The following is a 13,370-nucleotide window of genomic DNA, read 5'->3' on the forward strand; positions in this document are numbered from 1 at the left end:
CTGTGTTTGTTTGTTCCCTTGGGAAAAGGAGTTTCACTGGAAATAAGAACGATAACAAAAAGTAAAGGCTTTTTATTTATATTTTTGTTTCCTTGGGAAAAGGTTCACAGGAAATAAGAACGATAACGAAAACTAAATGGAATGTATTTATTTCACTTGAGAAAAGGAGTTCCACTAGACATCACAAGTGTGGGATGACATTTAGTTAAACTCCTAGTCCCCCGAAATGCTGGAGTCCGATGCACCGATATACTGGATCAAGCCGAGTCGTAGGTTCTCCACCTCCCTCTGCTTGAGGACCTTTTCCGCCTCCGAGAGTTCGTAGTTCTTGGTGCTGATGTAGACCCTGAGGGTTGGGGCGTAAGTAGTGGCCTCCGCTTCAGTTTCGAGCTTCTTGAAGTCCTTCTTCAGCTGGGAATATACATTGCTGGAGGTATGGAGATCTCTGGGCGTCCTCTGAGGTCTCACTCCATCGCCACCACTCTCGTCATTCTCCTCGCTCGGATCCTGATTTATGGATCTTATTTCGCTTCGCAGATCCAAACTCTTCCTCCTGTACAGATCCACAACGTGCTGCTCCATGGCCAGTTTCAGCTCTGCGAACTTGGAGTCTATGCGCCCGTACCAGTGGGCCAGTCCATTGTAGTCCTCATCTGAGAACTTGGCCGTGCGACGCCAGTGGGCCAGGGAAATATCTGGCACTGATCTTAGCGAGCTGTGCGCTCCGGATGACCTACTTATTTTGCTCAGGTTAGTGGAACTTTGAGAGGCGGGCTTGCACTTGGAGTTGGACATCATTTTGCGAGCTTTCTCGAGACAGCCATAGGCCACATCGGCCACCTTTAAGATCTGGCGCCTGGCGTCCTTCAAGTCAGGAGCTATGGGCAGCTCGAACAGCACCACTGCAGGAGCAGGGCTCTTGAAGTCAAAGGACTCCTTGAGGCAATCGTTCAACAGAGTGCTGCCACTTTGCCTGCCTCGTGGCAAGCTGGTGAAGAACTCCACCAAATCTGGTCGGTTCTCGCTGCCGAAAATGTGAAACACCGCAAGATGAATCCTGTGCTCCAAGACCATGCTATCCCGGTACACAAACTCGAAGTGCAGATAGTCATCTCCAATTGCACGGCTCCTCAACGGGGTGAGATCGTTAGTTAGCCACTGGGACAGCTCCTTGGTGCTGGACACACTCTTTCCGCTCGGTGAAACCCTTCGGCGTTTGGGCACCGCAGTGGGTTGCACCAACATGTTGACCATTTCGAACTTGCGGACATCGAAGTAGTCCACGTTAACTGCTTTCAGGCGACAGCGCATTTCGACCATCAGAGAGTCGACTTCAGTGACCAAGAGACGGGTTAGGAGGCTGGGATTGTGGTTCCTTTGGGATGAGATGCGCAGCAGACTGCCATGGCGACGGTGACGGAACATTTGACCCAGTAAGTCGCCCACTTCACTCCTAATATGGCCATCATATTCATAGCCAATGCCGTCGAACTCCAAGTGGCGGTAGTAACGAGGAGGTTCCCCCAAGCTAGCGGGCTTAGTTGTGCTCTTCGGCATCCTCAACAGCATCGACTTGCTGTCCAGGAGCCGGATATCGCTCTCCAGACTTTGATCATCCAAGTAAGCACGTCGCTTGGCATCCGTGAGAGTGACCAGCACTACGTGATCCTTTTTGGTTGCCGAAGGTCTGTTCATGGTCAAGAACTTTTTTCCTTTTTTTGGATTCAAATTTTGAAAACTAGAATTTCGACTGTCTAAAAGTAGAGTTTGATCAGAGACAACTAACTCATTGAAACCACTTCAAATTTAAATTATTTATTCAATTAACACTTTCTAAAAATTACAACCAAAGAGAACTTTACTGCATCTTCTTTATTGCCTCATTGGTATCCTGTTTTAGTAAGAGGCATTTTCTTAGGGTGACAGCGATGAAATATGTAAGGACTACTAGCAAACCTAGAGCGCCGATCAAAAAGGTGCCGAAGACATCCAGGCTGTGGTACCTTACGAAGTCCAAGTCCTTGCCGGCCACCTGCATGTGAGCACCTCCCTTGTGTCGCAGGACATATTCGGTCCACCAGATCGCCGTTTCCAGGGGCTTCATGGGTTGATCCCGATGTCTGACCGCCGTAATCCTTGCCGTCTCCTCGAAACTCTTATTCGTTAGCAGCCTTCTAATGGTCGAATTGAAATCCTCACTGGTCATTTCCTTTATGTTGAGAACCAGACCGAGACCCATTTGCTTGACATGTGCCATATTTCGGAACTGATCAAAGAGGCAGGGCAAACCCAACATGGGCTTTCCGTGATGAATGCTCTCAATGGTGCTCAGTAGGCCACCGTGGGTTATGAAGAGTTTCACATTGGGATGGGCCAGGATGGACTGCTGCGAGAACCATTTACTTATAAACACATTCGGTGGTTTTCCCGGCAGCTGCTCGTCCTCGAATTTCCAAAGAACTCGCTGTGGCAGGCTGGCAAAAGTCTCCAGCAACACTTTTCGGCGGTCCTCGGATAGGGATTTGCTCTTGACATTGGTTCCCAGTGAGAAGTAGATAACTCCCGCTTCACCTGCACCCTGGATAAAGTTGTCCAGTTCGGCGGGAAGAGCCTCTGGGTTCGGATTCACATGCAGACCCCCCACCTCGATCATATTCGGAACATAAGGACGCGGAGGACCCAGTGTGAAGTGCTGATTGAGGAGGACCAGAGAAAAGTTCCTGGATATCTCCGACAAGGGTTTCCCCTCAGCGATGCTGGGGAAGTATTGCCTATAGAGAGCTTCCTGTTTCCTCACATGTCGCCACTTGTAGTTGATATGAGAAAGAGTTCGTTCCACAAGGTATGACAAACGCTGTCCAAAAGCCTCCAGATCGTAAAATCGTGAGGAGGGAGATTGCAGGTACGACATCGGTGAAATGTTGCCCATCAACTCGTCAATCTTCCAGTCGGTGCCATAGGATCCCAATCCAATAATGGGGGCATCAAAATAGGCAGCCAGGCCAATTAGAACGTCGGTTCGCCAAAGATCCATTACCATGAGATCGAAGTGAGGCTTCTGCGGGCCTAGAATCCTGCGACGCACTCCCTCGTTATTTAGCACAGTCCTTGTAAGATTCAGGACATATTCGTTGATGAAATCACTACTTTGCCAGGTGCTCCTGGGAGTAGATGCAATCCTGAGGATTTCTGAAAAATATTCATTCGTATTTCTGCTGGACAAAACAAAGCCATGGTTATCATAACTCACCACTAAAGTTTTCAAAAACCTCCGGAACTGGAATGTCGTGTATATTCTTAAACGGCTCCTTTTGTGGATACGGACTTACGCTGGTGATTTCGTGACCCAGGGAGGCCAAACTATTAAGATAGGGTAGGGCGAAAAAGTAATGCGAAGGACTCGGTAAGGGGAACACTGCCAGGATGCGAGCCCCTTCCAAATTGCCAGGAAGAAGACACAACAGCAGCAAGATTGGCCACATAATTGCACTCAGCAAGTTCTGCTTTCGAGATGAAATAGAAGACTAACTGCTGCAGATCACCAAATGAAAACCCTATTTCCATTTCAGATAAGCTAAATCCGCCACGCTGTGAGTACTAATTGTCAAATTTTCAATTAGATAAGCAAAACCAACAACGAAAGCCAACAGTGAAAACGTAGATCATTGAAGAGTGCTTATCGCTGAATCCCTTCATGAGGCGTTTTTATCACTTCAATTGGCTATCTCTCTTTGTGTGTAAGGCCTACGATTGAAAATAAACATTTTATTTTCCGAATTTATCATTTATCATATCTGAATTTAAAACGAACCATTGCGATTCTTCAGTTTAAAAGACAACGGAATCGAACGTTGGCGCCAAAGTATCGATACCGCCGAGAGTGTCATCGATGGACTTGCAGGCGTGTTATCGACACTCGTGCACCGCTAGCCATCAGTACAAAATACGCAAAAGATTTTCATTTTCCGGAAAATTCACTGGAAAAGCGCAACAGGTTGTTCTCTTTACGCAACAAAAACGGCAGGAGTTCGCGCAGTACTTCATTTCCCATCGAATTTAAGTCGAATACTGCAGCAAAGTAATGCAGCACGCAGCTGATTTGGAAACAGCTGCCAGCGCAGTATATGAAATTACTCACCGGCTAAAATAACCCGGCGAGAAATCCGGAGGAACGACCGCTCCAGTATTCCAAAGCACCCAAATGTAGTCAGGACTTACCCACTAAGCTGAGATTAGATGAAGAAATGGCGGACGAAAAGGCTAAGGAATCCTTCCGCGAGCGGCAAGCGCAGGAGTTGGAGGTTATAAAGGTGAGCAGAGCAGCTGTTTTATCAAAGCATATTCTATAATACCAAAGTGCTCCCTCTTATTGGAACAGTCCATCTTTGGCGGCGATGTGGAGGACCTGCGACCCCAGGCGAATCCTGCCCTGTGGAAGCCAACGGACATACGGATACAGCTCACCCCACTGAGAGACTCCTCCAATGGACTGGAAACCTACGTCTGCACCAAACTGCACGTCACCTGTCCTTCGAAGTATCCAAAATTGTAAGAGCCCAGTTCCACTAGTTCCACAACATAAGTAAACCAAGCTCTCCGCAGGCCCCCTAAGATATGTCTCGAGGAGTCCAAAGGCATGTCGGACCAGTTGCTGGAGGCCCTGCGCAGCCAACTGCAGGCTCAATCCCAGGAGCTACGTGGCGAGGTGATGATTTATGAACTGGCCCAGACCGTCCAGGCCTTTCTCCTCGAACACAACAAGCCGCCAAAGGGCTCCTTCTACGATCAGATGCTGCAGGACAAACAAAAGCGCGCCCAGGAGCTACAGGACGAGCAGCGGCAGCGGGAGTCCCTGCAACGCCAGACGCTCATCGACGAGGTGGAGCGGCGCAAGGAGATGTTTAAAACGGAGGCCAAAAGGCGCGGCGAACCGAGGCGCAGCATGAGCGAGTCTAACCCACGGCATCCTAGCTCGTCGGAGAGCTCCGAGAACTCCTCGCCCTACTATCGGGGTCACATCTACCCCTCCAAATGCCTGGATCACCGCAACACGGAGACGCTCTACTTCCACAAGATGGGCAGGCAAATTCAGCGAGGATGCTGCGTTGGTGAGGGTTGCCTCTGCGTACGAGGATTTTTGTTTTGAATGCGTAGTTACCAAATAACTTATTGAACGAAATTCCTAGGTCACTCCCAACGAGGCTGCATCGCCTACACTGGCATAGACATGCACTGCGGCCAGCTGCTCTATATCACAGAATGGAACATCAAGTACAGCCAGCTGGAGCAGCCGTGCATCGGCGGAGGCAAGTGTCACTGGAGCAGCGAGTCAAAGTGCATGGGCAATCATCGTGTGGACGAAGTGATGGCCTCCATTGAAAAGCAGGTGTCCACGCTGGCCCAACTACAGCACAAAAATCTCGTCTCGTACGAGTGCGTACTGTGCATCAAGCGGAAGGAAGGCTTGCTTGTGTACTTGGTCCAAGACTTCCTCCTCGGCACCAGCGTGTTCAGCATTTCCTCCTCGCTGGGTTGGTGCATGGACGGCGCGAGAATGGTTGCGCGTGGCGTGCTGGATGCCTTAATATTCCTTCACAACAAGGGTGTATCCCACAGTCACCTGCTCGACAGCACGGTTTTTATGGACAACACGGGCAATGTGCGCGTATCAGACTTTTCGCTCGTTCCCAATCTTCTAGAACTTCTGAGCGGAGCTGGACAAAGCAGCAGTTGCGGGGATTTACCTGCGTTAGGTGCCCTGGTGGAGAGCTTGATGCCCACTAACAGCTATGAGATGCGCGACTTTGTAGACAAGTAATTATCCGGAATGAAATAGTAATCCTTATTTAACCCAATGTTTTCCTTAGATGCAACTCGGACCGCACGCTTTCCGCATCAGAGTTGTTGGAGCATCCGTTCTTACGCTTCTACGTCGACAATGGCCAGCAGCAAGTGATGCCATTACCACTGCAGCAGCATCCTAGTACCGTCCAGCGCACTGGACCCGCCATGCCCTACCAGATACCGACACTGGCCTTAAGCCAATCCCGCCTGCGAACAGAGTTCGAGGTGCTCATGTACTTGGGAAAGGGTGCCTTTGGCGACGTCCTAAAGGTGCGCAACATTTTAGACAACCGAGAGTACGCCATCAAGCGCATTCCATTGCCCGCGAGGAGTCGCCAGCTGTACAAAAAGATGACGCGCGAGGTGGAGCTACTTTCGCGGCTGAATCATGAGAACGTAGTTCGATACTTTAACAGTTGGATAGAGAGTGTGGATGACGCAGATGCCGCTGAGATGGACAAACTGCTGGGTGGTGAGTGGTCCCAGAGCCAGCAGGACCTCAGCGTGAAACCTGCCAAGTCACCGCAGCTTGGGCCCACCTTGGAGGAGGATGAGGATGAAGAGGACAGCTCATCCAGCATGTGGAACGGTTACATGTAAGAATCAGCTTGTATGCTTCCTCTATGTTAAATGAATGTAAACACCTGTTTGTATCCATCAGACCCAACATGGAGGACTCCGATTCGGATGGCATTGAATTTGTGGACTCGAACGGCAAGGTGGCCGTCTACGACGACGAAGAGCAAGAGGATTCCACCAGAGGCAAGACCAATTCGCCAAAACCTCTGATGCAGGTCATGTACATTCAGATGGAGTTCTGCGAGAAATGCACACTGCGGTATGTTTCTCAAAAGCTTCACAAATTCCAAACAATTAACAAACTATTTAATTAAATTATAGCACCGCAATCGATGACAATCTTTTCAATGACACGGATCGTCTGTGGCGTTTATTCAGGGAGATCGCCGAGGGCCTCGCGCATATTCACCAGCAAGGCATTATTCATCGGGACCTAAAGCCCGTTAACATCTTCTTGGACTCGCACGATCAGATCAAGATCGGTGACTTTGGTCTGGCCACCACCAGTTTCCTGGCCCTGCAGGCCCACGACACAGCACCTGCGCCTGTGCACCAGATAACCAGTGCGGAGGACGGCACTGGCACTGGTAAGGTGGGCACCACTCTCTACGTGGCCCCCGAGTTGACGGGAAATGCTTCCAAGTCTGTGTACAACCAGAAGGTTGACATGTACACCCTAGGAGTCATTCTCTTCGAGATGTGCCAACCGCCGTTCGACACAAGCATGGAGCGGGCTCAGACCATCATGGCCCTCAGGAATGTTTCCATCAATATACCGGATGCTATGCTCAAGGATCCCAAGTATGAGAAGACGGTGAAGGTAAACACGTTGCCATCCTGATAAACGCTCGAATACTCACTGTTACATTCTCTTTAAGATGCTTCAGTGGCTTCTTAACCACGATCCCGCCCAGAGACCTACGGCCGAGGAGCTGCTCATCTCAGACCTGGTTCCACCAGCCCAGTTGGAGGCCAATGAGCTGCAAGAAATGCTGCGACACGCCCTCGCCAATCCGCAGAGCAAGGCCTACAAGAACCTGGTTGCCCGGTGTCTTCAGCAGGAGAGCGACGAGGTGCTGGAACACACCTACCACTTGGGTAGCAGCCGAGCTATGAAATCCTGGAACTCGGCCATCATAATCGACGATATAGTGTCCCTGAACCCCGTGATTGAGTTTGTCAAGGCTAAGGTCGTGAATCTGTTCCGCAAACACGGAGCTATAGAGGTGGACTCGCCTCTCCTGTCCCCACTTTCCGCAAGGAACAGCAGCGCGAATGCGAACGCCAATGCCGTGCACCTGATGACCCACTCGGGATGTGTGGTGGTGCTACCCTGCGACCTGCGGACACAGTTTGCCCGCCACGTGACCATGAACAGCGTGAATCTCATTCGGCGTTATTGTGTGGACCGTGTGTATCGGGAAGAGCGAGTGTTCAATTTCCATCCCAAACAAAGCTACGACTGCTCCTTCGATATAATTGCACCCACAACTGGAAGCCACCTGGTGGATGCGGAGCTGCTATCGTTGGCTTTTGAAATCACCAGTGAACTGCCCCGCTTACGGGAAAAGAATCTGGCGATCCGCATGAATCACACTAATCTGTTGAGGGCCATCCTCATCTTCTGCAATGTACCAAAGGCTCAGTATGGAGCACTGTTCGAGGGCACCATGGACTTCATCGAGTCGCGCATCTCACGCTTCCAATTTCACTCGAGTATAACAGGGATTATGGAAAAGTCGCGAACATCTGCGCAAACTCTGATGGACATGTTGTTAGCCAATTTTCTGTTGACCGGTTCCAGAAGCACGGTGGACGATTCCGCGCTGAAATCTTTGATGCGCGGAAAGGGCGAAGCGGCTTCACTTGCAAGAGGAGCACTACGGGAACTCGAAACAGTGGTGGGACTGGCTTACAGCCTAGGCGTTAAGGTAAGTACTTTACTTTTAAAAGCAATATGTTTGCTAACCGTTTCCATTCTCTTTTTAGTGTCCTATACACATATGGGCTGGCTTGCCCATCAGCTTCGATCGTGCCAGCAACGGTGGAATTGTGTGGCAGATGACCGCTGATCTGAAGCCCAATCGCTCTGGTCATCCTTCGGTTCTGGCGATTGGGGAGAGATACGATTCTATGCTGCATGAGTTCCAGAAGCAGGCGCAGAAGTTTAATCCAGCCATGCCAGCACGAGGAGTGCTTAGTGGAGCGGGTTTGACGTTTTCCCTAGACAAACTGGTGGCTGCTGTGGGTGTGGAGTACGCTAAGGATTGTCGGGCGATAGATGTGGGCATTTGCGTGTGTGGAACCCGTCCGCCGCTAAAGGATGTGACCTACATCATGCGTCTGCTGTGGTCGGTTGGCATCCGTTGTGGCATTGTGGAGGCCGCCAGCGAGTTGGGAGATGAAGCACAGGATCTTGCTCGCCTTGGGGCGCTACATGTCATCCTAGTGGCGGAAAATGGATCCTTGCGAGTGAGATCTTTCGAGAGGGAACGCTTTCAGGAGCGCCACCTAACAAGAACCGAACTGGTGGAGTTCATCCAGAAGATGCTGCGAACTGATGGACTCAATGGAACCGCCGTCGACAACTTCAGCCAGTTGTCAACCACGGGTAGTGGCGACAGCAGAAGCAGTGGTGGTGGCAAGGAAAGGGAACGCGGCGAGAATGGACTAAGCACCTCCGCATCGAATGCCACCATTAAGAACAGCTACAGCCAGCTGCCGAATCTCCAGGTGACGTTTCTCACCCACGACAAGCCTACGGCGAACTACAAAAGGCGCCTGGAGAACCAGGTGGCGCAGCAGATGAGCTCAACGCTGTCGCAGTTCCTCAAGAAAGAGACCTTCGTGGTCCTGGTGGTGGAGTTGCCGCCCGCTGTTGTAAATGCCATTGTAGGGGCCATCAATCCTCGAGAGATACGCAAGAGAGAGACTGAACCGGAAATCAACTTTGTGATCGAGCGGTAGGTTGTTAAATCATTCCTATTTGGTTTGTTTTCATCAGGCTTCATCCATTCATAGATTTTCGAAGTACAAGCGCTATATATCCGAGATAAACGAAGAGGTGATGGACTATCTGAGCGATGCCAAGACTCCCATTGTGGCCTTGTACAGCATTTCCGATTCCTACTACCGCGTCATTATCTAGCCAACACCAGAAGCTTCGAATCGGCGACACTACTTAGTAGACCAGCGATTAGTATAAGCTTGAAAATGTCACAAATATTTTGGCCGAGATTCTACTTAACTGGCTGTCTTCCGTGCCATTAACATTTTTGGAATCAAAATTATGTTCATAGACTTAGTTTGTGCGAATCAAAATTGATGAGATTCTATGTTTCTGCATCCATAGCAAATGGTTAAGAACTTATTTCTTTGGAAAAGAACTCTATTCTGCCAATTTATTGATTGCTTTTTTAGTGAAAGCTCTAGTTCATAAGCACATATTTAATTATTACTTCGTTAAAAGTAAATCCTTGCTAAAGTTGTTCGCGCCTAAGTCAAAGGAATAGTTGGAAACTTAAAAAAAATCCTATTTGAATTTGTATAACTATATTTAAACAAGACTTTACGTATCCGAACTGAAAGGAATATTCTTGCACTTCGAAATTAAAGTTAAGTAGAGGCTAATATTTTCAGAGAAAATTCTTCTTAAGTGTTTTTGGTTTTGAATCCAGCAATAACAATTAATTTATACAGCCGACGACGGACAAAGGTGTGAATCTTCATCCAATATTTTATATACGTACAACTTTTAAGGACAACATTTTTTAGCCTACAATAAAGTTTCAAGTTTTGAAGGCGTCTTTCCGCAGAGGAAACAAAAGGAAAGCTATCTGTACAAGTTAATTTGCATCTTGGAACTCACGTTCCGCTCTCCCCGGCGGATTTGTTGAGCGAACGGGGGATTCCCAGAGCGGGACCCTGGAGAACCTTTCGCGAAAGACGCATGAAGCCGGAGACGGGATCGCGGCCAAAGTACTTGACCTGGATCTCCTGACCCACCTCGAGGTTGAGGGCAGAGGGATGGGCTATCTTGCGCTGATCCAGCTGCGAGTTGTGCAGCAAGGCGGGCGGCATGCTGGGATACAGGATGACCATTACGCCGGTGTCCCGCAGTTCGGTTATTTTGGCAGTGTAGATTCCGCCGAACTCCAGGTCCGGCACTCGCTCCTTCACCATGTAGCCATCGATCAGCTCCTTGGCCTCGTCCATGGCCGCTTGAGAAGGAGCAAACACATTGAAGTGGGTCTCATCGACGGCTGTTAGGGAGGTGCCCGTTTCCAAGTAAATCCGCTTCATGTGAAGGCCGCTGGGACCGATTAACTGCGCCCGCTGCTGCGGCTCCACGGTCAGGGTTTCACTCACTGGCCAGCTGTCCTTGGGGTATTTGCTAAACGATCGCGGGGGTATTATGAAATTAGCAATTGAGACCATGTAGTTAATTTAGGTGACGTTCACTCACCGAGGTTCCCTTATAGCCTCACTCATGATGTCCAGAATCTTGGACTTGGCATCGGTGGCCTTTTGCAGCGATTCCATCACAACCTTGAGAGGAATGCCCGGTATCTTGAGGTCCGCCTGGATGGCGGTGAAGCCTTTCCTCGTGCCAGCCACCTTCATGTCCATGTCGCCCATGTAGTCTTCGATTCCCAGGATGTCGGTGAGAATGCGGTAGTCCTGCAGGTGCTTCGTGTCCTCGTTCTCGAACTTGGTGACCAGGCCAATGGCCACACCTGCTGCAGGCGCACTCACTGGGACTCCGGCGTCCATGAGAGCCAAGGAGCCACCGCAAACGCTGGCCATGCTACTGCTCCCATTGGATTCGAGAACTTCAGAGGTGAGTCTCACAGTAAAGGGGTACTCGTTGGGCAGGGTGGGAAGCAGCGATCTCTCCGCCAAGGCTCCATGGCCCAGTTCCCGGCGACCCACTGGACCAATCCGACCCACTTCACCCGTGGCATACGGCGGGAACTCATAGTGCAGCATAAAGTTCTTGGCCTTCAGGCCACCGCTCTCCAAGGCGGCCAACGAGTCCAGCTTCATTGCGCTTTCCTGCGAGTCCAAGCTAACCGTGCAGAAGACCTGCGTCTGACCGCGCTGGAATAGAGCGGATCCGTGGAGGGGCTTGTACATGTCCACCTGGCAGGAAATGTTCCTCAGCTGGTCGTAGTCCCGTCCATCGCAGCGAAGACCCCGCTCAAAGATCAGCTCGCGAAAAATGGTTCTACTGGTCTGGTTGAACTGCTCGGCGATAAGCGACGGTTCGGTATCCGGAAACGAACTCCACACCTTGTCGATGACGTTGGAGCGCACCTCGTTCACCGCATTGTCCCGCGAGATCTTGTCATGCGTGGAGTCCTGGAAGATCTCTCTCAGCCGCATCTCGCACATGCTGCGCACAGCTTTCCCCAGTTCGGGATCCACTTCGGCAGCCACTTCCACCTCGCGCTTCTGTCGACCGTAGGCCTTCTGCAGTCGCTCGATCTCGTGGATGATGAACTGGGCTTCGCGAGTGCCTTGCTTGATGGCCTTAAGCAGATCCTGCTGAAGAACCACGTTGCCCTTGCCCTCCAACATAACCACGAGGTTCTGCTTGGTGGCGGAGACCACTAAATCCAGCTGCGAAGTCTGCAGCTCCCGGCGCGTGGGGTTGATCAGCACATCGCCGTCGCAGAGGCCAACGCTGTGGAGGATCAGAAGGATTATAAGTGCTTACCAGATTGATTCGTTCGTGACTACTTACCGCACTGCACCAATGGGCCCATTCCAGGGAATATCACTTAGAGAAAGCGCCATGGAAGCGGCATTGATCGCCAGGACATCCGGACTGTGCACCGCATCCATGGCCAACATGTTGCACACCAGCTGCGTCTCCGTACGATAATCTTTGTGGAAGAGCGGACGCAGCGAGCGGTCGATGAGGCGGGCGGACAGGATCTCCTTCTCCGAGGGACCCAGTTCCCGGCGCATGAAGTTCATGGGTATCCTGCCAGAGGCGGCGTTTTTCAGTCGGTAGTCAACCACCAGAGGCATGAAACCCTGGCCGGGATTTGGCTTCGCTTTGGCCACTGCGGTGACCATGACGGCGGTGTCGCCCATTTGGCACACAGCTGTTCCATTCGCAAATCGCGCCAGGCGGCCGGAACTGAAGGTCATGTTACGTCTGCGGAGGATTCGGGATTTTACTATTGGAACTGCGAGTGGAGGCCACCGACTCACCCATTGCTGAAGTTGACTTCCACGGAGGGCGCTTCTCCGTTGGAACTGCTCTGGATTCCCCTTCTTCCACTGGGGCAGGACAAACTTAGGCATTTGAGGCGGTAGTTGAGCAGCTTCAGCGATTTCCTTGTGAAAATCATGGCCATTACCTAAAAGTGCCGGGTAATTCCGGCTGTGGCGACAGGTGTGTACCCTGTACTACAATGGTTATTTTAGGTAATCTTTAGTGGTCGAAATCTTACAATTGACGCCTTGTACGTTATTTGAGACTTAGGATCTAGTGCGCATCAACTATATATATTGTTTGGTTCAGTTATCTCAAATTATGATGCCCATTTAATAAAACGTAGAGTGTGCAACATGTGTGCGTTTGGCGTTGCCACCTGGCAAAGAAACTCCAAAAATCTTGAATTAACTACGAACTTTCTTGAATCTTACAAATAATTTAATCTCAATTCAGCGTGAATAAACTATAAAATGTCGTTACAAATAAGATATTTTATAAAAGATTTTAGACACTTGGTTTATGTGCTCGCTAATGTCAAATTAGCAGTGCTGCCAACTCCTTTCTCAACAATGTACAATGTACATGTCGCATGCAACAAACAGCAATTAAATTCTGTTTGAGCAGTAAATAAAAGTAGACGGTACGTTCTGGAATAGTACAAAGTAGTCAAAATTGCCGCCGCTCGCCAATTCAACACAATTCTGCCTGATTAGCTGTT

At 50.1% G+C, this 13,370-nt stretch overlaps 4 protein-coding genes across 6 annotated transcripts; 1 reads left to right on the forward strand and 3 right to left on the reverse strand.

Moving 5' to 3' along the window:
• Nucleotides 1-57: 57 nt before the first annotated feature.
• LOC122621469 lies at nt 58-1,783 on the reverse strand. The gene has a single exon (XM_043799328.1). The coding sequence runs from the start codon at nt 1,693-1,695 to the stop codon at nt 214-216; it is 1,482 nt and encodes a 493-aa protein (XP_043655263.1). The 5' UTR covers nt 1,696-1,783; the 3' UTR covers nt 58-213.
• A 40-nt stretch (nt 1,784-1,823) lies between these two features.
• Nucleotides 1,824-3,830, reverse strand: LOC122621468 (UDP-glycosyltransferase UGT5). Its single transcript, XM_043799327.1, has 3 exons — nt 3,812-3,830; nt 3,251-3,744; nt 1,824-3,189 (listed from the first exon to the last, which is right to left on the reverse strand). The coding sequence occupies exons 2-3, from the start codon at nt 3,480-3,482 to the stop codon at nt 1,859-1,861; spliced, it is 1,563 nt and encodes a 520-aa protein (XP_043655262.1). The 5' UTR covers nt 3,483-3,744; nt 3,812-3,830; the 3' UTR covers nt 1,824-1,858.
• Nucleotides 3,831-3,921: 91 nt separating this feature from the next.
• On the forward strand, nt 3,922-9,881 carry LOC122621465 (eIF-2-alpha kinase GCN2). Its single transcript, XM_043799320.1, has 10 exons — nt 3,922-4,310; nt 4,379-4,548; nt 4,603-5,108; nt 5,187-5,814; nt 5,868-6,440; nt 6,506-6,682; nt 6,745-7,243; nt 7,302-8,354; nt 8,413-9,386; nt 9,445-9,881. Exons 1-10 carry the CDS (start codon nt 4,245-4,247, stop codon nt 9,569-9,571), a joined length of 4,773 nt encoding a protein of 1,590 aa, XP_043655255.1. The 5' UTR covers nt 3,922-4,244; the 3' UTR covers nt 9,572-9,881.
• Nucleotides 9,882-10,113: 232 nt separating this feature from the next.
• Nucleotides 10,114-13,113, reverse strand: LOC122621466 (polyribonucleotide nucleotidyltransferase 1, mitochondrial). Of its 3 annotated transcripts, none has more exons than XM_043799324.1 (5): nt 12,888-13,113; nt 12,646-12,817; nt 12,170-12,589; nt 10,889-12,109; nt 10,114-10,816 (listed from the first exon to the last, which is right to left on the reverse strand). In XM_043799324.1, the coding sequence occupies exons 2-5, from the start codon at nt 12,789-12,791 to the stop codon at nt 10,288-10,290; spliced, it is 2,316 nt and encodes a 771-aa protein (XP_043655259.1). In that variant the 5' UTR covers nt 12,792-12,817; nt 12,888-13,113; the 3' UTR covers nt 10,114-10,287. The 3 variants fall into 3 exon arrangements, with proteins under 3 accessions (XP_043655259.1, XP_043655257.1, XP_043655258.1); XM_043799322.1 differs by having other exon boundaries at nt 12,646-12,838; nt 12,888-13,112; XM_043799323.1 differs by having other exon boundaries at nt 12,646-12,843; nt 12,888-13,112.
• Nucleotides 13,114-13,370: the final 257 nt, after the last annotated feature.

This window comes from Drosophila teissieri, chromosome 3R (assembly GCF_016746235.2).
Source record: "Drosophila teissieri strain GT53w chromosome 3R, Prin_Dtei_1.1, whole genome shotgun sequence".
NCBI classification, from domain to species: Eukaryota; Metazoa; Arthropoda; class Insecta; order Diptera; family Drosophilidae; genus Drosophila; species Drosophila teissieri.

What these genes read in the sequence shown, in the direction of transcription:
- LOC122621466 (XM_043799324.1), bottom strand. Translation starts at nt 12,791, where the DNA reads ATGGCCATGATTTTCACAAGGAAATCGCTGAAGCTGCTCAACTACCGC. An exon ending in GAAGTCAACTTCAGCAATGG is followed by an intron (nt 12,590 to 12,645) that starts GTGAGTCGGTGG and finishes AATCCTCCGCAG; the next exon opens with ACGTAACATGACCTTCAGTT. An exon ending in GGGCCCATTGGTGCAGTGCG is followed by an intron (nt 12,110 to 12,169) that starts GTAAGTAGTCAC and finishes GATCCTCCACAG; the next exon opens with CGTTGGCCTCTGCGACGGCG.
- LOC122621465 (XM_043799320.1), top strand. Translation starts at nt 4,245, where the DNA reads ATGGCGGACGAAAAGGCTAAGGAATCCTTCCGCGAGCGGCAAGCGCAG. An exon ending in TCAGCGAGGATGCTGCGTTG is followed by an intron (nt 5,109 to 5,186) that starts GTGAGGGTTGCC and finishes CGAAATTCCTAG; the next exon opens with GTCACTCCCAACGAGGCTGC. An exon ending in AGCATGTGGAACGGTTACAT is followed by an intron (nt 6,441 to 6,505) that starts GTAAGAATCAGC and finishes TGTATCCATCAG; the next exon opens with ACCCAACATGGAGGACTCCG.
- LOC122621468 (XM_043799327.1), bottom strand. Translation starts at nt 3,482, where the DNA reads ATGTGGCCAATCTTGCTGCTGTTGTGTCTTCTTCCTGGCAATTTGGAA. An exon ending in GGTTTTTGAAAACTTTAGTG is followed by an intron (nt 3,190 to 3,250) that starts GTGAGTTATGAT and finishes AATATTTTTCAG; the next exon opens with AAATCCTCAGGATTGCATCT.
- LOC122621469 (XM_043799328.1), bottom strand. Translation starts at nt 1,695, where the DNA reads ATGAACAGACCTTCGGCAACCAAAAAGGATCACGTAGTGCTGGTCACT.